Consider the following 26,600-nt stretch of genomic DNA (forward strand, 5'->3'; position numbering starts at 1 on the left):
GACCTTAGGCTTGCTGTCAGTTGACATGCTTCAGCCTCATTACATAGTGTAGTACCTGCATGCACATATCATATTACATTTTGTTCCCTGATGATGGTAATTTAACTTGTTGAAATATTGGAAGTAATTAATTAAATTTATTTTACTTAATATATTAATCTATGTTGTAATTTCCTTAAAAAATACAGTTAGTTGCTTCCTTTCAGACATGTATTATTCAACTATGCATCATGGGAAAGGTCGCTACCTAGACTGGTTTCAACCTTTCTCGGTGTCTCACCAGTGGGAGCTAGACCCAGGATGAATTAATACAAAAGTCACAAATTATCCACATACAAGTAGCAAATGAGGAGTATCACCTTATTAATAAAATACTCTGGATCAAAGATTGCATTACAGGATACTAAGGCAATTGACGTGAAGTCAACAGCCTCTATTATAGTCTCTATTTACTCAAGTGCGGGCAAACAAAGTTTGCCCACACTTGAGTAAAGGATTAAACAAGAATATAATTTATAACCAAGTGAAAAACTTTCAACTACTATCCTTTCTTTTAGGCTTGCACGGTGATCCGAATGCATTTTTGGAAATTATGGAGACAACTACCGTGTTTGAATAAAAACTTTGGTTTACTATTACTAAAATTTTACAATTCGACGTTTCGACCTTTATGTTAAGGTCATCTTCTGGAGCGTACAAATATACACAGGAAACAAGCTATACTACAATCATACTGGTTCGTTAAAGACAATGACTAACCGCTACCACAATTGTTGGCCTGACCTGACCTCTGGTGAAAAAAAAAAAAAAAAAAAAAAATTATACATCAACGCTAAAGTCCTATTATTTGTGTTGTCTACAGTGTTGTCTTGAGTAGACAACACAACTTTAGCGTTGATGTATAATTTTTTTTTTTTTTTTTTTTTTTTTTTTTTTTTTTTTTTTTTCCACCAGAGGTCAGGCCAACAATTGTGGTAGTGGTTAGTCAGTGTCTTTAACGAACCAGTATGATTGTAGTATAGCTTGTTTCCTGTGTATATTTGTACGCTCCAGAAGATGACCTTAACATAAAGGTCGAAACGTCGAATTGTAAAGTTTTAGTAATAGTAAACTAAAGTTTTTATTCAAACACGGTAGTTGTCTCCATAATTTCCAAAAATGCTTTCAACTACTATCTATCTCTAAGCCAGAGTATTTTAATAATGAGGTGTGACACCTTTTGGCAATTCATATAGGAAAATATGACTTCTGCATTACTTCAACTTGGTATCTCACCTCCGGGTCCGGCTCCCACTGATGAGACCCCAAAGGTCAAAACCAGTCTGTGTAGTGACCCTTCCCATAATGCATAGCATTATACATGTCTGCAAGGAGATATGTTTTGCATTTTGGGATACTAAGGCAAGTGATATGGAGTCATATCAACTTTACCACGAGTTGTCCCAGTTCTGAAAATACTTCAAGTTCAAACTTTGTTTGCTTACACTTGGATAATGGATTAAACCAAGTATATAATTTCTTGGTATCTTTAATTTAAGAATATAATTTCTTGGAAAGTATAGTTTACTTTGTAACCAAGTGAAAAAGCTTTCTACAATCTAGATATCAATACCATCCATTCTCTGAAGGTTCACACCTCTTTTTTTATTTATTTTTTATTGTTATAGCTAACCAGTTATGCTCTTCTTTATATCAAAAGAATAATTTTGCCCTCTTTCAGACTTTACTTTAGTAAATGTTTATTTGAATTGCCATTTGAGTTGTAATGAAATATACATATTTGTGGATGATACTTTATATAAAAATTGAAAATATGATTAAATTAATTCTTAAATTGAATAATACAATTTAGATATTTTATTTATAGGAGGAAAGATCAAAGGCTAACAAGGTATGTTGTTTTGTTCATAAGTAGGGATGACTGGATTATTTTCTATTATTTGTGTTTGTTTATCTTAGTTGAACAATGCAATATCACTGTAAAACAATTTTTATGGATAATATTTGTAAAAACAAGTGTCTTTGACATAAAAAAGTAGAAATAAAATATCAGTTTGTTCATAGATTGTCTTTTGAATAATAAAATTCGAAATAGTATTTTGATTTTTTAATTCATGTTTCAGTACAATTCTCTTAATTTTTATTTCTAGTTAATGGAAAGATTGTTATGTCTGTAGATGATCTACAAAAGAGTAGCGCAACATATGGCCTGGATGTGGCCTATTTAATGATTTAATACGACCCTTGGCATTAAATTAAATAACTAGAAGAAAAAAATTGTATAATTTTAGTTGATTTTGAAAAAAAAATCAACTCAAATTAATTCTCAACTTTGCACAAGTGATGCCTGCATGAAAATGATTCAGTATTTTATGATTTGTACACAGGTACTCTTGGTACCATTGTCATCATTACATCTATGTTCAAGTCATAATGAATATTGCATGCATATTTCTGTGTGTTATTTTATCTTTGTGTATGTTAATGTTTATTTTGTCAGTTTGTGAAGTAGTTACTAAAGCAGTTACTTTTTTGATACATATTTTCCTCATTCAATTTTTCTTTCATCCTCCCCTCCCAACATTACAATCATTTCTCCAGTTGCCTTGTTCTAGCTCCAGTTTTGTTCATTAGAGATGTAAATGAGAAGATGCACAAGGTTTATTTTCTGGGAGATAAAATGAATAGAGTGATTGAGGCATTTCATGTGAGGAGAAAGTGAGCAAAGGAGTTGGTAGTGGCAGTAGGGACAAATGACATGACTGGGAACAAGGAGAATGTAAGATTGGATATCAGGAGGTTATTAGGATAAAAGATAATAGTGTGATAGAAAAGGTAGTCAGTATGTTGCAAAGTTATGACAGTGATGAAATGAGAGCAAGAATTATATGTTAGCAGAAATGTGTGAAGAGAAAGGAGTGCAGTTCTTTAATGTTTGGAATGGGTTTGTGAACTGTATAAGAGTGACTGACTGCATTTGAATAGGTTTTGATGTGAGTCATTTGGAGAGGCTGCTCCTGGAAGGGAGAGTAACATATCCATAGAATGAATCTGAGCAAGTAAGAAGTGATGTGAAAGAGCAGGAGAGTAATGAAGGAAAGATTGCAATGGTGCTTACGAATAAGTGGGTAGCATGAGTGTAGAGAATGAGAGAACAAATGTGCAGGACAAACAGGGAGACTCAGAGTGGACAGGAGAACACAGTGGTAAAAAGGTTGATGCTCCAAGAGGATGTGAATGCATATGTAGACAAATAAAGGGAAGGAGATGACTCGAGATGTAGGAAAAACAGTTGGAATTGAAGAAGGTTCTGGGATGAGTAAGGAATAAAAAAAGAAATAGCCTGAGGAAAGTATGGAGAAGTCATATCTAATAAGTGGTATCAGTGAAACTTGTTATATATCTAGGAATGAGCTGTTATATTTGTATACAAATCCTAGAAGAAATCGGAAACAAGGAAAATGAAATGGTTGCATTGATTGACTTCATTTACCCAAACATTGTTGCAATAAGTGAGACATGCTTAGATGAGGATGTCATCCTGACAGGAAGATAGAAAGGGTAAAAAGGGAGGAGGAGTGCTTTTGATGATAAAAAAAAAAAAGTTATGTCCATGCAAGGTAGAAACAGGGGGGGGGGGGATAGGGGTAGCAGTTTTTAGGCAGAATGGTGTGAGATAGAGGTGAATATAATGAAATACTTCATTGGATGTTGCTATAAAACCTGGTAGTAAGGAGGGCAGTGACTATGAAATGTATAAGCGAATGAGGAAAAGGGTGATCTTTATGGGTGGTTTTAATTACGGCAATATAGATTGGGATGAGGTAGCAACCAGAAGTAGAGAAAATGAGTTTTTTGAGGGACATATGCCTCAGGCAGTGTGTAATGGAGGGCACACACAATGATTGAGGGGCTTGGATTTGATCATCTCATCATAGGATGTTATTATAAATGAGGTGTCAAATTTCCCTCCAGTGAGAGTGACCATGCAGTGATCACATGGGTGTTTGCCAACCATGTGAGGACTTACATGAGGAAAAGCAAGCGATCTCTTGAACTACAAGGCCTGTGATTATGAGAAGCTCATAAGACAGTTTTCAGCTGTAGCATGATATGAGGAGTTGGGTGGAAAGCAGATCAGTGCTTCTTGGGTGATGTTCAGGAACTAATAGAAGCAATATCTAAATGTATTCCAAAGGTCAGAAGGTTAAATAAGGTAGGTGTGAAATGGATGAATGAGGAGAAAAAAGGCATTATGGAGACAATATCAGAGGAGTGGTAATAGTCAGTTCTATGTGGAATACAAAGAACAGGAAGCAGAGTGACCCAATTGGTAATGGTAGCAAAAGTTCAGTATGAGCAGCAGTTAGTTAATGAAGCCAAAAAATATCCTCCGGAGTTCTTTCGATATGCATCCAGTAAAAAAAAAAAAAAGAATGATTCTGGTAGGATGGCATCGATTGGACAAAATGGTATGATGACAACTACTGTGGACGATATAGTTGAAAAATTTAATGAGCTGCTCATAAAGGTCTTTCATCTTTGTGAATGTGTCATCCCGGAGAGTTTGTGATCATCGGATGATGATGATGAGGAGAGACTGAATGAGTGAGGAAGAGGTATATGGGGAAACTAAGCGAACTTGATATTAATAAGGCTGCAGGACTTGATGATATATAGGACCTCATATTTTGAAGGAATGTGCCAGGGAGTTGACATTTGCCTTGACATATATGTTTAATATTAAGTCTTACATTAGATCAGGTTCCAAAGGAGTGGAAGGAAGGCAAGATTGTGCTTCTTCATAAAGGAAATGAGAGAATTCAAGCATCAAATTATAGGCCAATCTGTGTGTCAGGTGTTGTGGTTAAAGTGTTGGAAAGGCTGGTGAGAATCATGCTCCAGAATTGGGTTGACAACAATGGTATTATCTTTGATGGACATCACAGATTTGCTAAAGGGAGGTCATGTTTAGTAATCTACTAACTTATTACAATAAAGTGACAGCAGCATTAGACATGGGAGATAGATACACAGTGGTATACTAAGAGTTTGAAAACGCTTTTGATAGATTACCACATGATAAAGTTTATAGTCAAAGAAGAGTGGATGGGGTTGGACATTACTGGTGCATTGGACTTTTATGGAGATTGGCTGCATACAAGTCAAACAGCAACGACTCTTTTAGAGCCATTGCTGTTTGACTTAATGATATTGGGGAAGATGTGAATGGGATGTACATTTGTTTGTAGGTGATGCAAAGTTGGGATGAACTATGAGGAGTAGAGCAGATGTTACAAGAAGACTTGAATAGACTGAGTGAATGGGTACTGGAGTTGGGGATGCTAGTTCAATGTTGTGAAATGTAAAATTTTAAAAGTTGTAAAACAAAGATATGATCTAGAATTGAATCTTGCTGGCGATATGTTGTTGAAATAGAGGAAATAAGAAATCTTTTCGTGACAGTGGATAAGAAACAAAAATTTAAAGGACATTTTGCAAAAATTGTGAGGATATGACAAATTCTGGCAATTCCAGAGGATGCTGACTTGTAGAAGTAAGGAGATTCTGGTTCTATTGTATAAGGCTCTGATTAGGACCTCCTAGATGAGGTCTAAGACTCCATGGGATCTTAGGATAATAATAGTGATTGGTCCACATATTACCACGTATTACCATATAATCAATTACCACTATGTCTTGGTTTTATTGACTATGAGAAAGCCTTTGATCAGTGGCAGCCTGTACATAAGCACTGCGACACTGCATCACCCCCAAGGAAAAAATGAAAAAATTCAATTTTGTTTGTGTTTATAAATAATAACAATGCTTGCAACATAATATAAATGCAATACAACATGTTAAAGGTTACAGCTTATGTTTCGATATTGATTGAATAGTTAATAAATTGGAATGGTTCGATTAACACTTTAGATTACAAAACAAATGCACTGCGATCTAACGCAGTGCATTTGCAAGTGTCGGAATTATCACATTCGGCCAATTTCAGTTAGACTCGCTGATATTCATTTGCACTTGTCACTACACGTAACAAGTGAATCTGACACTGCTCAACGAGCAGTGTCGCGACAGATAAATTGATGCTTGCACGCATTATTTCTGTGAGATATGAAACTTTTATTATTGGTGCGTGTTCATGTTGAGGGTGAACTATTTTTTGCAAATCTTATTTTATTCTTATACAAATTAAGTGGATATTGAAGCCAACATTAATTATTTCAAAGCCGAATCTAGAAACCCTAAGAGTTCATCATCAAATTCCTGCCATGTACCCTCAAGGGGTGTACAGAATATGATAGTACTACATGAAAAATTTACATCATTACTAACTTCCTATCTACAATTTTCCTCCAAATCAGTCTGTTACTTGTCAAGACTCCAACATTACCAGATCTTATATTTCTATCGTCTAAGGTATTTTTACTGTATCAATCCACCTATATCTTGGTCTTCCTCTGGGTCGTTTTCCTGCCAACTTGGCAGAGAACACTTGTTTTGCTAATCTTTCCTCACCCATTCTGTTTAAGTGACCATAACACCTGAGAATAGTTCTGCTAATGCATTCCTGAATGCTGACAATGTCAAGTTATTTTCTAATATCCTCGTTTTTAATATGATATTGCCATTGATGCTATCTGTTCACGCCTCTAATCTTTCTCAGGACTCTCATATCTGCAGTCTCTAGTCTTTGGTCAAGTGTTTTAATTCTAACCCAGCTCTCAGATCCATAAGTTAAAACTGGTTTGAACACTGTCTTGTATACAGCTAATTTAGTGTTCCGACTAATTTCTTTCTTATTCCATATGAATTTATTCAATTGACTTCCCACGATACCAGCTTTGTTGATTCTGTTGTCTTTTTATATCCATATTTCATTTACCGTCTTCACCAAAAATCGTGCATAAGTAGCTGAAATGTTTTACTTGTTCCACAGGTTGTCCATTCACAACACAGTTGACTTTTTCAATGATTCTGCCTATTTTCATTGTCTTTGTCTTTTTATTGCTGACCTTCATACCATAGCTATTACAACAGTTATTCAATTTAGTCAGAGAATCTTGCAGATTGTAGCGGATTTATTTAGAAGTATAACATCGTCTGCATAAAGCAAAGAGTTGACATTAACATCTCCAATTTTGATATCATGTTTAATATCACTTTCCTTCATAATGTGATCCACATAGATAATGAATAACAGAGGGGATAATGTACATCCTTGTCTCACACCAGATTTAACATTAAACCGTCTTCCTGTACTTCCTTCAGTTCTAACTGCTGACTTACAACTCAAATAAAAACTAAGTATAGCTTGATATAATGCCCTATTCACACTATATAACTCTAGTGTATTGAATAGCTTCTCTCTTGGAACCTTGTTGTATGCCTTTTCTAGATCGATAAAGCTTAAATACAGATCTTTGTTATATTCCCATGATTTCTGAATCCAGATCTGATCTGAATCCAGCTTATTCTTCACGAAGCTTTTCTTCCACAATTCTTCTCAACCGTTTCTCAAGTATACTTGCAGATATCTTACCAGGAACACTCAATAGGGATATACCTCTGTAATTCTCACATTCAGTTTTATTTCCCTTTTTATATATAGGTACTATAAGAGCTCTACTCCAGTCATTCGGAATTTGTCCCTCTGTCCAGGCTTTCTGAACTATGCAGTGCAGCCACTGTAAGACTTTTATACCACCATACTTCAGCATTTCTGGTTGAATATCATCTATTCCTGCTGTCTTTCCACATTTCAAGCCTTTGATGGCTTTTTCTACTTCAAGTATGGATATGTATTCCTGACTGCATGCCTGGTCAGTGTTTTCTTATCACTGTGCTGTCATCACTGCTTGTTTCATTTAGCAAATTTTCAAAGTAATTCTGCCATACGTCAAGGATTTCTTCCCCCCCCCCCCATTTTCATGTCACCTTTATCATCTCTAACTCCTTTTATAGCACTCTTTCCTCCATTCCTAAGCTTCTTCAATAACCTCCAAAATATTTTGCCACCTTCTTGATATTTATTTCCTATGTTCTTGCCAAAGTCCTCCCATAACTTTTGTTTAGCTAGTTTTATACATTGTTTAGCTTTCTTACATTTGTCTCTGTATTCTCTAAGAGCACAAACTGACTTATTTGTCAGGAACTTTTGATATGCTTTCTTCTTTTCCTTCACTGCCTCTTTAACTTCCTGTGTCCACCATGGAGTTCTAATTTTTCTATCCTTGCAGACAACTTCACCACATGCCTCTCTAGCTGAATCAATCAGGGTTTTCTTCAAGGCTTGCCACTGAATCTCCAAGGTTTGGTTCCTGTTCTCAAACTCTCATTTTTCCTTCAGTAGTCTTTGTGTATTTTAGTCTACAGTTCACATCTGAGAGCTGCTCAACTTTTATTCGCTTTAAAACTTTCTTACATGTTATAATATGAAATTCAGTTTTATCCTGCTCAAGACTAAATAGTGATTGCTTCCAATTTCAAATCCTCTGTACACTCTGGTGTCCTACACCAGGGAGAAAACATCACTATCAACAATAACATAGTCAATGAGACTTTTCTTATTCCTTGCCTCTTCTCTCCATGTGAATTTATGCACATTTTTATGTTGGAACTTGGTGTTAGTAATAACCAGTCCATGTCCTGAGCAGAAATCCAACATGTATTTGCCATTATTATTAGCTTTGCTCTTTTCTCCAAATTTTCCCAAAACATTTTAGTATCATTTCCTACTTTGCTATTTAGATCCCCAACAAGGACCAACTTTTCCTTTTTCATTGTGTCAGTTGCTTTTTCTAGAACCTCAAAAAATTCCTCCAATTCTACCTTAGTAGAACCTTCTGTTTGACCATAGGCACAAATAAGTCTCATTGTCCAGTTCCCCACTCTACTTGACACTGCCTGCCATTCAAGATGATGAGCCTCGTATTTTGTATTGAATACTATGGCTACTCCTTCTTTTCCTTGATTTTCATTGCCTGAATATAACATTTTGTATTTATTGCTCAGAAAGATCTCACCAGGTTTTGTCTTTTTTGTTTCAGTCACCCCTATTATGTCGATCTGGTACTTATCTAATTGCTCAGCTAGCTCCATTTCTTTGCCATTCAGGCTTTTTATGTTGATAGTACTGATCTTTAACTCTGGTGATGTTGAGTTGGGGTGTGTTTTCAGATTTGTTCCAGAAGCTAACTTTTCGCTGTTCGCCCTGGTTCCCTGGTGAAAACAATGGGGCCTTGTTTATCCGGGCGACGCACCAGCCGGCATGAAATTTTGTCATGTTGTACCATCATTTTTTTGTGTATATTATTTTATATTATATTATTTTGCATCATAGTATATTGGTGGGATTATGCTAGAAGAAACTGATCTAGCTAGGGACCTTGGAGTTTTATTCAACAGGAAGTTGAATTTCATGGGCCATATAGCAAAGATTGCAAATACAATTCAGAAGATAATTGCAATGCTGAAATGAACTTGACATAGAAATATACCATTTTGACTCTTTACAAGGCCTCGATATTACCACACTTGGGGTTATTGTGCACAGGTCTGGTTTCTGTGGTGATTATGATACAGTAGAGAGTACAAGGAAGAAGAGTGTTGAAAATGATATCAGGATTGTGGAATAGTGATTATGAAGACAGATTAAGAATTTGTAGACTCTGACACTAGCAAACAGGAGAAAGGAGGGCAATATGATGAGATTTGCAAACTTCTGAAAGCATCATACAGGATTTCAGTTGATGGAACTTTTCATTTTATGGAGGGTGGGAAAAGGATGAGAGGGAAACCTGGGAAGGTGAGAATGAATACCACCAGGAAAGAGGTAAGATCTAGATTTTTCTCTCAGAATGGTGCATGATTGGAATGGATTACCATTGAATGTTGTGTGCACAAGTAATATGAATGAATTCAAGAACAAGTGTGACAGCTGATGCGTGTAGTATGTGGCCTCCCTCGATGAGTTCGCAATTCCCTGGGAACTCTCTTAATAATAATAATTGTGCTAATATAATATACTGTTGGAAATTTCACCATGCCAAAATGAAGAAATTGACACTAAGATTGAATTAACAGCCATTCTCATATGCCAGGTTTCTAGCCCATTCAACTCATTCTGTAAGTGCTGGATATCAGTAGCATACATCGTTGCCTTGCCTATCTTTGTGTCATCATCAAACAATTGAACATCCCCTGTTAGAATCAAGTTTTCAATCTATATCATTAATATATAGATTGAAAAACATTGGTCCAAGGACTGATTCCTAGAGTATGTTATTTGTCACCTTAAATCTGCCAGATTCACCTTTTTTGTCAGCCATTCACTTAGCCAAGTCAAGAATTTATATCCCAAAACCCATATTCTCAAGCTTAGGCAACCTTTCATGTAGTGTCATACCAAATGCCTTAGTCAAATTCAACAGTATAACAGTATATCTTTTCCCTTTATCTGACAGAGCCATAACATTCTTATAAAATATGTGCAAATTGCTAAAACATGACCTCCTTTAGTAAACCCCTGCTTTTCCTTGCAGAGTGTAGCATGTCATGTCAACTCAATTCTCTGTCTAAGTTCTTACCAACTTCTCTAAAATCTTCACCACTACACTAGATATATCAGTAGGTTAGTAGTTACACACATCAATTTTTTGCACCACCTTTGTACAGTGCAACTGTCATACATTCTTTCTATTCCTTTTGTATGTTTTCTGATCTGAGACTGAAGTTATACAAACATGTCATGCTCCAAGTCACTTCAGCTGATCATTTCTTTAGCATGCATGCTGATATTACATCTGTTCCTGTTACTCATGAATTGTTCAAATTAATGAATGCTCACTTTGTTAAGATATATCAACTAGGTGTATGTAACATGGTGAACAATCTATCTATCACTGCACTGGATGAAAAGATAGAGATGAACAAGAAGAATATATCTTAACAAAGTGAGCATTCATTAATTTGAACAATTCATGAGTGCCATCTGCATTCAGTAAAGATTTTCTTCCTTTTACTTACAGCATAACGATAAAATTCTTTTGGATTGTCTTCATGGCCAATCTCTTTTTGTACTCAAATTTAGCTTTCCACATAATGCCCATAAATTTTCTAGCTTGTGCTTTATGTATTTTTGTAACTCCTCTCAACTTTATTATCCCAACATATCTTCCACACCTTTTTCCTATGGATAACATGTTTAGTAAGGTTGCACATATACTCTGATTTTGCACTTATTTATATATATATATATATATAGATAGATAGATAGATTTCGATGGCTCGAAATCCGAGCCTGTAGTGGGTCTGCTGCTATCATGCTAGAGTGCTACATTTCTGAGTTGCATGCATTAAAGCTGGTATTAAATTGCATAAAACTGAGATGCCACCAAAAGTACATTATTTATACTGATTCAAGAAGCTCCCTTCAGGCATTTAAGTCTAGTATACTAACAACATTCAGTGCTCTCCTGGCCTCAGAAATTGATCTCTCATATAAGGAGAGTATATCTGAATGTTTGTCTTATTTCCCTTGATCTAGAACAGGGATCAGTGGAAATTAGACTGCAGATGCTTTAACCAGGTCACCTCTTTTCCTAAGACACCATCAACTGCTTGTCCTCTGCATTGATTACAGGCAGATTATAAGACACAGATTAAAATTCCAGTGGAAAATATCATGGCATATCAACAAGCTATACTAGATTATGCCTGAAGTTTAATTTCAGCATTTCACTAGCTTTCTTATCAGAGTAGTTTACTGTTGAATTCATACTCCTTATTGCAAAGGATAAGTTCTAAATCTTAATGTATATATGTTTATTGCAGTTTTTTTTTCTTTTTTCTAATGATGAATAGATATCTCTTGACTGTTTTCTTTGATTCACTGATAGATTGATGGACTTCAAGAGCAAAAATATGCTGTCATTTTTGCACTTGAAACAACTAAAGATACCTTGAATGTATACATTAAACAGATTCAGTAGCCTTTAGAACATTTTATCTCCTTTACTTATTTTCTGTCTACTTACCAAAGTCTTGCGATTGCTTTTGCTTAGCTACTTTTACAGAGCCTAGCTTTCTTATGTTATTTTCTGTATTCTCTCAAAGCACCTGCTGACTTACCAGGAGTTTTCATTATGATTTCTTTTCTTGGACTACCTGTTAGTCACCATGAAGTTCTGATTTTTATTATCCATGCAGAAAATTTTCTACTTCATCTGTCTTCCTGGTTGAATCATTTAGTGCCATACACAGCATCTCCAAGATTTAGTTCTTGTTTTCAAATATCCCCCCCCCCCTTTTTTTCCCCCCTACAATTATATTTGAATTTACATTTCACCTCTGCAAGCTGCCAAACTTTGTTACTTTTTATTTTCAGTATATTAATTTTTATTCTACTTAACGATAGTAAATGTCACTTATAGTTGTATTTATGCAGTTCTTAAGATTTTGACTTTTACATTTAAAACAAACTGTGTTATCATAACAAAAATTCAAGAATTATTCAAAAGCAGTCTATTTATCAAAAAACAAAGCAGTTTCATTTCATTGTAAGTAATTCATGCAGCCATTAAGAGTATAGTATATATGTTTTTACATATCTCTCTCCTTTTTAGAGAATCAATGAAGAGGTACTTAAGAGAACGGGGTGATATGGTCCTTGTCATATTACATGCCAAAGTTGCCCAAAAATCTTATGGTAATGAGAAAAGGTAAAGTAATCTATCTTAATCTTCATTGGTACTTTATAAAAAATATAATGTAGAGTAGCAACAACTTGATTACTTTTAAAATATATTTCTGCAGCATAATGGTGTTGTGCCACTTGAGTGGAAAGACCTTTTCCCTGCCATAAATGGGTAGGATTTTCCAGGCCTTTTCAGTGAAGACTGAGGTAATACTCTATCTTTTAGGTGGTTTAAGAAAGAGGAACTGAAAACTTCTTTTCTTCAGTGGTAATTTGCCATTGAAGCAAATTTGTAATCTTCTAAACCGGTCTACATTTACATACATTGAGATATTTTAAGAATTTTCAATGAAAGGGATTGCATAAGTATTCTATGGTATGAGATGTTATCACTAAAATAATGACTCACACAAATGATTTTTTTTAAATTTAATTTTATTATTATTATTTTTTAAAGTGATGTGTATGTGGGGTGGGGAGGGGTTAGATCACTTGATGATGCTTTATATATAACCTTACATTATTAAGAGAGATATGTGACATTAAAATACTTCAAAATTTTAAATTTTGAAGCAATCTATTTTAAATAAGCATATCTCTTAAAACCTGTTCAGTTTTGCAATTCAGTTCAGTAAAGCTATAATCAGCACACAACATGCTTGCCTAACTCACACAATACAGGAAATCCCATTTAATTTGAACTCTGAACATTTGCACCCTTTAATTAAACTGGCACTATTATCCAGATAAAAAAAAAATGCAGAGTTGAACCTGGATGACTTATAAAAGAGCTCCATAGGGGTTGTTTATGGATCACAACTAGTGTACTAGGAGGAGACCTCAACACATTCTTACCTATTAGGAATGCAGAATACTGGTTGGAACTTCTGATCCAGTGTGCAATCACCTTTCCATAGTACATCTTGTTAGTAGGAATAGGCTTGGATATTGAATGAATGAACTGGCAATTTTCTATATATCTGACTAACTAATATTTTGTATTGGTTTTAACAGTGCAGCCACTGTGATGGTACATAATAATCCAATATCATTCCCAGCTGACACATTATATTATCATTACATTATATGTAATGATCTACTTGCTTAATTTCCTCATTATTGATTTTTATTATTTCTGGTTGGACATAACTATTGAACATAACTTGGGTCTTGTTTAGGTTTATCTTTAGGCCTGCTGTTCTGCTAGCAATTTGGAGCTCATGGATACGAGTCTGTAATTCATGTGCAGTTGAAGTAAAGATAACTGTCATCTGTAAAGCATAATTGGCTTAAATATCTTCCATTTATCTTCAGACATTTCCCTTCCCAATCAAGAAGTTTGAATATTTCTTCTAGGCACGCTGTGATAATTTTGGGGATATTGTGTCTCCCTGTCTTATACCTTTCTGTATTCCCACAGTAGAGATGTTTCCATTGAAATGAATTGCTGCTGTGGCATTGATGTATGCTGATTCGATGGTTCTGATGTAGGGCTCCTCCACTTGTTGGTTTCGTAATGCTTTAAGTATTACACAAGTTTTAAGTGAATCAAAGGCTTTCTGATAGTCAATAAAACCAAGACATAGTGGTAATTGATATTCATTACACCGTTCAATAATCTGCTGTACAGCTTGAATATGGTCCATTGTACTAAAGCAACTTCGAAAGCCTACCTGTTCTTTTGGTTGGGCTAGATCCAGAGGCGCCCAAAATCTATTAGCTAAGACTTTTGTAAACACTTTGTAGACCACTGATAGTAGACTGATTGGTCGGTAGTTCATCAAATCTTCTATCTCACCTTTTTTATGTATCAGAATTAGGGTAGCCTTCTTCCATGTTGTTGGTACATCATTTTTCTTCAGGCATAAAGTAAATAGTTTTGCTAAGAGTTCGTAGATTATTTTTACACCTGTTTTTAGAAGTTCAGCTATAACTCCATCCTCACCTGCAGCTTTCCCATTTTGGAAGCTTTGGATGCTCTGCATAACTTCTTCTGACAGAATCTGTGGTACTTCAGCTGTGTTTAGTTTTCTTCTTCATTTAATTCATCATCCTGGTATAATATTGAGTAGAATTCTTTTTGCTATTGCATATCTATCTTTGGTGATGGTCCCATCTTGTAGTTTGACTGCAACCATCTGTTTGCTGTTCATCAATTGCTGTTTGGCTCTTTTGAGAGTATGGTTGTTTTCAATTGTTTGTTGTATGAATTTACAATTGAATTTTCTTATTTCTTCTGTGATACGTTTTCTGATTGTTTTGCACAATTCTGTGTATTCAATTTTAATCTGTAGATTAATTGATTGTTTCATTTCTCTTCATTTCTTCATAAGCTGTTTTGTTTCTTCAGAGATTTTGTCTTGTTTCTGTTCTGTGGTACCAGCTATTTCAAGTGAGCATTGTAAAAGGTTTTGGATAATAATGTCATGACTTTCTGATAGATCAGCATTGTCATCTATAATAAGATGTTTAAATCTGTTGTTTAGTTCATGTTGGTATATATCTTTTTTAATGTTGAGTTTGTGTACATCTATGTTTTGCTTTGATTTCCTAAACATTTTTCTTCTTTCTTTTTGGCAGTTTATTTGAATCTTACTGTGTACCATACGATGGTCTCCAATGTTGAAGGTGTTTATAACAGAGCAGTCTTGAAAGATGTTTTTCTTATATCCTCAGCAATAAGAAAAACATCTTTCATTTTCAAATAAAGTCAATTTCACTAGTTTTCCCATTTGGACTTTTCCATGTCCACTTTCTATGTGTCTTGAAGAAGGAATTCATGATATACAGGTTTTCTTTTTCTGCAAATTCTATTAACCTTGCTCCTCTGTCATCTCTCATGCCATATCCAAAATTTCCCATTGAGCTTTCATCGGAATGTTGAATACCAATTCTAGCATTAAAGTCTCCCATTACAATTCTGAAATGATGTTTTCCTTTATTGTAGAGTTGGGATATATCGTGATAGAAGGCTTCAATTTTTTCATCAGTATGACTTATTGTTAGTGCATAGACATGGACGATCTTAAGAGTGTATCTTTTCGAGATTTGAACAACAATACTTGTTATTCGGTCGGATACACTGTCAAATTCTATTATGTTGTTCTTCAGTTTTTTGTTGATCAAGAATCCAACTCCACTGATTCTTTCTTTATCTTGACCTCTATAATATAATATGTCTCCATTTTTTAATCGAAGAATTTCTTCACCATCACGTCTGACTTTGCACAGTCCAAGAATGTCCCATTTTAGTCGCTTTAGCTCTTCAGGTAGTTCAGTTAACTGTGCTTCACTGCTCAGAGTCCTACAGTTTAATGTTCCAAGCTCTATTTTCCAATGGCAGCATGATCTGGTTACCCGGGGATTCTTAGCACCCTCTGCCTTCATGTTTAACTGCCTGCTGCCATAGGTAGTAACAAAGTAAAATGGCCTCTGGGGAATGAGGGCCATTTTATTTCTGTCAGATTCATCTTAGAAGGTTAGGCCATTAATTCACCACGCTAGCTAAGTGCGGGTTGGTGAATGGCAATATTTTCACATGGGATCGTCAGTCCCCAAACCACTGGTCCATGACTGTTTATTCAATATATGCAGAGCTGCCCTGATATCCAACAGATGGTAGTCAGGGCTTCCCCCAATCCGCCACCTAGGGGATGCGCTCGGTAGCCCGTGGAAGCCCCGATATATATATATATATATATATATATATATATATAAAAGCAATAAAAAAACATGAAAAAATAGGCTGAAAAGACAGATAACTCACTGTGTTCTGAGTAGTAACCTATAGAACAAATAACATATTTTTGCTATTCAGTCACAATTTTTAGTGAGGGAATAAACTAAATATAGAAGAAATTATTAATAATTAATAGAATAAGTAAGCTGGTATGGTGGAGAGTCTGTTGAATAAATTTGATTGGAACAAGAGTTTATTTGGATCACTACTTTTTAATTTGAATGTAAATGACATAGGAAATAACTTGAAGGGAAATATTCAGCTGTTTACTCAGAGTGGAGAGTTTGCAGGATGATTTAAATACACTGACAGTATGAACAAAAGTTAATGGTTGTCAGTTTAATGTGGAGAAATATAAAGCTATGCATTTGGAGATAAATAGATTACATGCTGTGCATCACATTGATGGAACTGTACTTTAGGAAATTGATGAAGCTTGAGATTTGAGGGTAGTAGTGGATAGAGCTTTGAACTTTAGAGGACGTATTACTGAAGTTAACAAGACAACTCAAAGAATTACTTGGCTATTATATTTTTTATATTTATAAAATTCTTCATAAAACTTCATCAAAAAGTAATATAGGATTACAGTAAAACCATAACACTCCCATACATTAAAGGGTTATCAGAAAAAATTAATAGAATCCTACATCATTATAATCATAATGCCACCTTTAAAATAAAAAAAAAACATATTCAACACCTCTAAGGATCCTCTTCCCAATGGAGGAAGAGGATCCTTAGAGGTGTTGAATATGACACATTAAATATAATTAATATAATTTTGGTGAAGCAAGCCTCTCAGATCAAGCCTCTCTTATCACCATACATCGAATTGATTTGAAAAGTACTTGTTCTTTGCATCATGCAAAAACTGGGTATGAACGGAAATTTAAAGATGTGCCTGTGAAATTTTTATTAATCACCCTAATCTTAATAATAATGGGTGCTTAAAAATCCCAGGGATTCGGATGGCACACATTCAGTCCACTTAGTTTCCAGCAAACCCTGACTTTTAGGACTTGAAGCAATTTTCATTTTTTATTGGTCACTATCCATACCAGTTGCAATTTATATATATACAGTAACCCCCCCCCCCAAGTTACGTAAGTAATGCGTTCTATAAACCTTTACGTAACTTGAATTTACGTAAGTCAAATTTATAAATTGCTTAGGTGTAACTTCGTAAGAAACTGCAATATTTATTATTATTATATGTATGTATATATACAGATATGTACAGTATATTATTTACACAGTATTATTTTATAAATGAAACATCATGCAGCAGTATTTACTCGGATATAAACTATAAAAGTATGAAATATATATAAAAGAATATAAAAACAAACTGAAATAACACTTTTCAAATAAAAAAAAATGTCTTGTGACAGCTAATTTAGCTCTCTAGTAGGAGAGTTGGCACTGGTGGTGGATGGTTGTAAAGAGAAATGCTGTTCTCTGGCAACTTCTACCCGTCTCGATGTTGAAGGCTGACTGTAGTTGGGGTCGTCTGAGTCGTCATCTTGACGTTATTGTGAGCTGCATCTCACAAACATGTCTAGAGTAGATTGTGTGATCACATGGTTACACGCTTTTTGTCATCATAGATGGCCTTGTAGCTAGACATATCGGAATGGATATGGCGGCTGACATTTTCGAACCGCTCGGTGTTCAGATCCATAGATTCCTTATTTTGCTAGCACCATGTCTATCAGGTTAAAAGCCTTGGCTAGTCCTTTTGTTGTAAATTTCTTAATGTCTGGCGTTGGCGGTTCAATCGGCATAGTATTTTCTTCGGAATGCCTCCAACTGAATAAGGTCATCATTAGTAAGCTCTCATCGTGACTCAAAAGAAGCTCGTTAACGTTAACGTTATCCACTTCCAGTTCTAATTGCTCTGCCAGTTGCACACACACATCTTCGTCGCTTGCTGTAATTCTTGTGTCAGGTCAACAACCGTATCGGTCATTGTCTGCTCTCCTTCCTTTAAATGATTTTGCACCATTTCTGGGCAGAGTTTCTTCCACACAGCGTTCATTGTTGTCCGCTTAACTCTTCATCCCATGCCACCCCGATGTTTTTGATAGCGTCAAGGATATTATAATTCTACCAGAAATCACGTAGAGTAATGCCCTCACCACTATCAATGGCCCTGGCTTGGGAAAACATACAACTACAACATATAACAAACGTAGATAGTAGGCTTTGAAAGTCGCAATAGCGCCTTGATAGATAGGTTGCAACAGTGCGGTGGTTCTAGGAGGCAGGTAAACAACTTTTACGTCAGAATGAAAGTCATCCAACTCTTCCGGGTGGCTGGGGGCATTGTCCAGGAGGAGAAGCACTTTAAACGGGATTCCTTTCTTGGCACAATATTCCTTCACCTGGGGAATGAAGTGGTTATTGAACCAGTCTGCGAACAACACACAATACCCAAGTCGTGGTATTGGATTTCCAGATTACAGGCAGCCTACTCAGGTCAATGTTCTTAAAGGCCCACGGTCTCTGGGAATAGTACACTGTAAGCGGTTTAAGTTTCAAGTTCCCTGAAGTGTTGCCGCCAATCATAACAGTGATCCAATCTTTTACGACCTTGAATCCAGACATAGATTTTTCCTCTTTTGCAATAAATGTCCGTGTTGGCATCCTCTTCCAAAACAGAGCCATTTCGTCAACATTAAATATTTGCTCAGGCAAATATTTTCCCTCCTTGATTATTTCTGCCAGAAGTTCGGGAAATTTACTTGCCGCATCTGTATCTGCACTTGCTGCCTCACCCGTGACTTTGATGCTGTGTAGATTTGTACACTTCTTGAATTGTTCAAACCATCCAGCACTAGCTTTAAATGCACTCTCTGTGTCCGTGATGCCGGCCTGCTCTTGTAAATCTTTATGTAAAGACCTAGCCTTCTCCTGGATAATCAGAAAACTCAGTGGTATCCGGTTCTGGTTCAGATCCTTGATCCAGTGAGACAACAATTTCTCCATCTCTGAAATCGGGCCCAGCCTCTTCTTGGTAATGATTGTACCCTCACACCTTTCATGCTTTCAACAATGCGAACTTTATCCTTCACTGTCGAAATAGGTCGATTTATATCCCGAGCTATTGTTGATATAATTTTGCCGTCTTCATACATACGAATTATTTTAAACTTTTCTTCTAAAGTAATTGCAGACCTTTGTTTTTTAGATTTATTACCAGTGCATTCGGTTTTGCATTTCGAATCCATTTTAAGTAAATAAACAACGAACACTAACGGTGATAAACAAGTGACTAAACTAACCACGTGAGGTAGGACTACTGACGAGTCGGGGAAAGGAGGAATTGTTTACAGAGTCCTGATTTCTAATTGGTAGGTTTCAGTTTGAATGTTACAGCTTTTGTGCACTTGCCCTCTGCTGCTCTCGGTGTTTACCGGTAACCTGTCACTGCCTGTTACTATTTGTTACATTTGCCGTGAATGGCGAGTCTAGTTAACATTATGTCATTGCATACTGCAGTGGATGTCAAAGACACAAAAGCTGCAAACATGTTCATATGCACTAGTAGTTGTAATTTTCGATATTTATTACGTAAGTCAGGAGAGTTACTGTACTTATATTCTATTTTATTTTATTTTCTGTTTATTTATTTATCTATTATTTTCTGCATGAACATGTTACTCTCCAGCTCAATTTAACTTTGTAACGTAATAGATAATAATAATAACAGGACTCTAGCTTTGATGTAGTGAGTTTTTTTTATTTTTTTATATTTATTTATTTTTTATAAGCACCAGAGGTCAGGCAAATAGTTTTAGCAGTTGAACAGTAACTTTAGCATGTCACGTAGATTGTAGTGCAGCTTGTTTCTTTGTATATATATATGTATACTCCAGAAGATGACCTTAATGTGAAGGTCAAAACGTCGAGTATATATTTTGGTTTTTATTAAACTAAATTTTTACTCTAACACGGTAGTTGTATCCATAATTTTCATAATGTATTCTGATCACCGTGTAAGCATGAAAGAAAAGAATATAACTTCTTGGCATCTTTAATTTAGAGTGAAGATTTGTGTTGCAGAATTGCTCAGTCACCTTTATCATCACTTACTTCATATATCTGCTCAGTCTCAACTACCTCACTCACATCCTTTCCATTCCTATGCATCCCCAAACATACATTCACTATTACTTCTACCATTCACTCTCCCTATGTCATGTCTCCCCCAGTCCTCACAGGTTCTCTTTGTTTTCCTGTTCCTCTTGCATTCTCGTTCTTTCTTCATCTCTTACAGTACTGCTATTTCTATTGCCAAGCACTTTAGTCTCTTCCATTCCACTCTTCTGATATTTCACTTCATCTCTTGCTTGCATTGCAGACTGCAGTTCCAACTAGCAACAATTTCTCCATTTCATTCACTCCAAAGCCATTCAAATGCAATCCATCACTTCTGTATAATTCCATTCTTTCTTCGGATACAGGCCACACATCTGCAAACTGTGTACTCTCCATGGATCATGGATTGTATGAATTGGCTTTATGGAGATTTCTGATACTAAAATCATTTGGGCATGAAAAAAGAATGGAAAATGTCAACTGTTATATTTTTTTAGCATAGTGTTTGAGGCATTTTGGATTTTGGTAATATGTTGTGCATTGTCACATAGGATAGTTCCTGCTCAAAGTTTCTCTGCTTTAAAGCTTCTAACATTCTAAAATATATTAGCATGATACTAATAATTTATTTTTGTGTGTTGTCTTTAAATGCCAGCATGTTAACCGGCTTGTTCTTTATGTTCTTAGGAAATGATGTTACTGATCTCAGCCTGAAGTGTTCAACTGAATACAAAGACATCTTAATTATTCTAAATGTCAGAAATTACTCCAAGTATATCAAATTAAAAATAAATTTAATCAGTGAGATATTTTCTGGAATTATTTGCCAGCTCATTAGTAAATATATATGTAAAAGCCATATATTTTTAATTATTAAAATTAATAATTAAAAAATTATAAGTCAAGCTCTGTGTTGAACTCAACTAAATTAAATAAACTCAATGTTTTGAAAAACATAAGCCAAAAGTGACATCATATGGATCCATTACAGAATTACATTAATTCAAGTAAAACTTAAAACAATTATTATTACATATTTCCACTACATATATCAGAACTGTCCATGCGGTTAGCCTAGTGGCTATGCGCTTCGCAACCATATGCCTGGGGAAGGAGTGTCCTAGGTTCGATTCCCGTCGGTGACGTGAGGAGCTGAAGGATCTTCCTCAGCCATAGCCAAGTTAGCCAGTCTTGGGCGTGGACAGCAGGGTTTTCCCCCCAGTTTATTCTGGGGTTTTTCATCCCACAAAGCAGGCAAACTGGCCTTGAGAACTCAACACCACAGGCCATAGGATACACCAGGGCATAAGGCTGACCACTTTATCCTGTAAACGGAGTGAGGTCCGATGATCAATGGACCCTCGACACCGCAAGGTAAAAGAGGGTATAAGGAAGATGAGATGAGATATCATTTCTCCTTCAACAAAAGAAAAAATTTAACTGAAGAAACGTCAATTCTACCTTCCAGAGAGAATATTCATGAACAGAAAGAGTTATAAATCCATATAGTATGAAAAATAACAGTTCTTACGCAACATAACGAAGGCACACACGTATGTTAAAGTAACTTCTTCTCTTTCCATTCTTTAATTATAGGAAATAAGAATTGCTTTGCTTTCCTTAATTAAACAATGAAAATACCAGCATAAGCTATTAAAAATTTCTGCATAAACTATGAGAATCCTATGGAAATACCAGTGTATCAATTATTCTTATCAGACTGTATATTACTGTACCTCTTAAACTTCCATTTTATTCCTTAATTAATTTTATGATAGTGTGGATTCATATTACTCCATAATATTCAGATTTTTCCCATTTTCCTCTCATTCTGTGCTATTTACTCAGCAATTATTTAATGTTCTCTTGTTGCCAGTTAACATACGCTTTATGATATCATACAGCTCAGTCACATGGGTTCTTTAATCCAATAGCCTGCCAATATTGCTATCAACATGTTAGAGGTAAATAACTTCTTATAACTTAACTAAAACATAATTTTTAACTTTTTCTCTTCCGTGGAATAAAGAAATTACTTTCAGTTTTGGAATTGCTCTACTGTGATTGTTATCAATTATAAGTCAAACATTCAACAAAAAAATATAATTTTGAGTTGATTTGCCATAAAAATTTCAACAGAAACACTTACGATACAATAGCGCTACATGAAAAACTTACATCATTACTAACTTCCTATTTACAATTTTCCTCCAAATCAATCTGTCACCTGTCAAGACTCCGACATTATCAGATCTTATATTTCTATCTTCTAAGGCACTTTTTACTGTATCAATCCACCTATATCTTGGTCTTCCTCTGTGTCTTTTTCATGCCAACCTAGCAGAGAACAATTGTTTTGCTAATCTTTCCTCACCCATTCTGTTTAAGTGACCATACCACCTGAGAATAGCTCTGCTAACACATTCCATAATGCTGACAATGTCAAGTTGTTTCCTGATATCCTCGTTTTTCATATGACATTGCCATTGATGCCATCTGTTCATGCCTCTAATCTTTCTCAGGACTCTCATTTCTGCGGTCTCTAGACTTTGGTCAAGTGTTTTACTTCTGACCAAGCTTTCCGATCCATAAGTTAACATTGGTTTGAACACTGTCTTGTATACAGCTAATTTAGTGCTTTGACTAATTTCTCTCTTATTCAGTTGACTTCCTGCCATACCAGCTTTATTGATTCTGTTGTCTATTTGCATATTTAATTTACCATTTTCACTAAAAATCGCTCTTAAGTAGCTGAAATATTTTACTTGTTCTGTAGGTTCTCCATTCTCAATCTGGTTGATATCTTCAATACTTCTACCTATTTTCATTGTCTTTATCTTGTTATTGCTGACCTTCATACCATATCTATTACAATAGTTATTCAATTTAATCAGGGAATCTTGCAGACTTGTAGCAGATTTATTTAGAAGTATAACATCATCCACATAAAGAAAGAGCTGACATTAACATTTCCAATTTTGATACCAGGTTTAATACCACTTTTCTTCATAAAGTGATCCATTGATAATGAATAACAGAGGGGATAATGTACATCCTTGTCTGACACCAGATTTAACATTAAACATCTTCCTATACTTCCTTCAGTCCTAACTGCTGACTTACAACTCAAATTTTTATTTTATTCGTATGCCCCCCCCCCCCCCCCCAATCCCTTGACCATTCCTTAGGACTGGTTGAGCCTTCCTAATGAGGGATTAAGTACTATATCCTATGACTGTAGCCTGTGTGTTCACGGGACCGGTTTGCCTGTTTGAGGGATGAAAAACCAAAGATAAAACTGTGGGAAAAAACTGATGTTCATGCCCAAGACTGGCTAACTTGGCTATGGCTGTGAAAGATCCTTAAGCTCCTCATGTTGTTGACAGGAATCGAACCTAGGACACTCCTTCCCCAGACATATGGTTATGAAGTGCATAGCCACTAGGCTATCTGCACAGACACAACTCAAATAAAGACTAAGTATTGCTTGATATAATGTCCCATTAACACCATACAACTGTAGCATTGAATAGCTTCTTTCTTCGCACCTTGTCATATGCCTTTTCCAGATCTACAAAACTAAAATTTTTGTAGATCTTAAAAAATTTTCACTTTACTTTCATAAAGTGAAAATCTGATCCTGGCAACCCTCTATTTGGGCCGTGAATCTAGATGTTCTTCACCAAGCTTCCCTTCCACAATCTCCTTCTCAACCTTTTTTCTAATATACTTGCATAAACCTTACCAGAAACACTCAGTAAGGAAATACCTCTGTAATTCTCACATTCAGTTCTATTTCCCCTTTATATATGGGTACTATAAGAGTTCTATTCCAATCATCTGGAATTTGTCCCTCTGTCCAGGCCTTGTGATGACACACAATATAACAGCCATAGGGAGGCTAACTTTTTTTTTTCTGTTATATTTTTTTAAATAAAACAGTAAGAAATTGAGTTTCAGAAGACAAAATAGTTCTTTAATATTAGGATAGTCTGAAAAGTTCTCGGCCTTGACCATAGATGGTAACACTATCAGCAAGATTTTTTTTTTTCTTTTTCTAAGTTGGTACATCTATCATAAGCATCCATGTAAAATTGCAAGTCATTCTATTAAGCAGTTTGTTTTATACATCTGTGTGAAGCAAAAGTGTTATCTGTATCCCTTGAAATGGATAAAATTGAGTATCGTGCGGTTATTAAATTCTTTGTGAAAGAAGGTTTAATGCTAAAAGAAATCCATTCGAAGTTCATAAAAGTTTATGGGCACTATTCTCCTTCATTTACAACAATTAAAAATGGGCTGCCGAGTTTAAATGTGGCCATACTAGCCTTGAAGATGATCCATGTGAAGGACATCCAAAAAGTGTAACAACACCAGAAATCATTGATCAAGTGCATGATATGGTATTGGATGACCGGTGAGTCAAACTGCGTAAAATTGTTGAGACTATAGGCATTTCCAAAGAACATATAGGATATATTTTGCATGACGAATTGCAAATGAAAAAGCTTTGCGCAAGATGGGTGCCGTGCTTGCTCACAGCAGATCAAAAATGCACTCACATGAAAATCTCTGAACAGTGCTTGGAGCGTTTTAACAAGAATAAAACTGATTTTGTGTGTTGATTTATTATGTGGATGAGACTTGGATTCACCATTACACACCAGAATCCAAACAGCAGTCAAAACAATGGACAGAAGCCAGTTGTTCAGCGCCAAAGAAGACAAACTCAGTTCCATCAGCTGGAAAGGTCATGGCATCGGTGTTTTGGGATACTAAAGTTCATTAATTATATTGAAAAGGGTAAAACATTAACGGGAATATTATTCCGATCTTTTAACCAGACTAGACGAAGAAATTCGTGAAAGAAGACTGGGTTTGCAGACGAAAAAAATCATCTTTCATCAGGGCAATGCATCTGCCCACAAATGTGTTTTGGTAATGGGAAAATTAAGGAATCTGCACTATGAATTGTTGGAACATCCACCCTATTCCCCAGATTTGGCTCCCTCTGACTTCTATCTCTTCCCAAAACTAAAAATCTGCCTCGCTGGGGAGATTTTCCTCGAATCAAGAGGTGATTGCAGCTGTAGATGGGTATTTTGCAGATCTTATTGAGAACAAGGACGGGATAATGGTGCTGGAGCATTTCTGGAATAAATGTATTAGTCTTAATTGAGATTATGTTGAAAAATAGAAATAATTTTTAAATTATAAATTAGTTTTCTCATTGTTAGGCTGAGTATTTTTCAGACCACCCTCATAAGTGTTAAGGTATGGGGGGGGGGGAAGAGAGAGAACTAGCAGCAGCATGTCTTAACATCCCCAAACCGAGTATTTTAGCCAATAATTTCATAGTGGTTTTGGTAAATAATTGAGATCCTTCTCCCTTTCATTCCTGACACTTATATCATTAGTATATAGAAATTATAGCATCCTCCTCCCCCCCCCCCCCCCCCCAAAAAAAAAAAAAACAAAAAAAAAAACTTTTTTTTAGATTCTCTCCATTTGATGATGATGTGCTTGAGAAATCAGATTCTGCATGTTTTGCCATTTTCACACTAACTCACCTCATGGGTGGCCACACACCTACACCCGATTGCTTAATTGCTTTAATTTTTCTGACTTTGCACTTCCACATTCTCAGTGAACAAAATTCTCTAGACACCTAGACTCAGAATCCATTTAAGTGCAGTATGTCAGTATTATATAAATCCTTCTGTCTTTCAAATTCTGACCAAAGGTAAGCAAACCTGCTTATCCTATTTCTCCTACTGTTGCGAACTTCTTCATAGGACACTTTGAAAAATATATATGTTAGGTGATATTTTTGCAAATTGGAATGGCTCTTCCTCTGAGTTACTGCATTTTCTTCTAAATTAAATTCACTTCATCCCAGAATCCAAATTATCTTCGAAGAAGAAGAAAATTAACAATTAGCCTTTACAGATCTTCTAATTCTTTGTCAACTAGATGGTAGCCGACATTTTTCAGTATTTCGGAAGAAAAGACATACAAGAATGATACAATTTCATTCCCCTTGCT

The 26,600-nt window shown here is 35.5% G+C and overlaps 1 protein-coding gene across 1 annotated transcript in view; it reads left to right on the plus strand.

Moving 5' to 3' along the window:
• Window positions 1–26,600, plus strand: part of LOC150097449 (recombining binding protein suppressor of hairless-like) — a 419,037-nt gene that overhangs the window by 185,677 nt on the left and 206,760 nt on the right. Inside the window, exons 5-6 of the mRNA XM_090407702.1 lie at window positions 1,868–1,891; window positions 12,642–12,737. Of these exons, the coding sequence (XP_090263828.1) occupies window positions 1,868–1,891; window positions 12,642–12,737 (120 nt within the window). The remainder of the gene's footprint in view (window positions 1–1,867; window positions 1,892–12,641; window positions 12,738–26,600) is intronic.

This window comes from Typopeltis vanoorti, chromosome 17, assembly GCF_054136105.1.
Source record: "Typopeltis vanoorti isolate ZY-2024b chromosome 17, IOZ_Tvanoo_1.0, whole genome shotgun sequence".
Classification (NCBI taxonomy): Eukaryota; Metazoa; Arthropoda; class Arachnida; order Uropygi; family Thelyphonidae; genus Typopeltis; species Typopeltis vanoorti.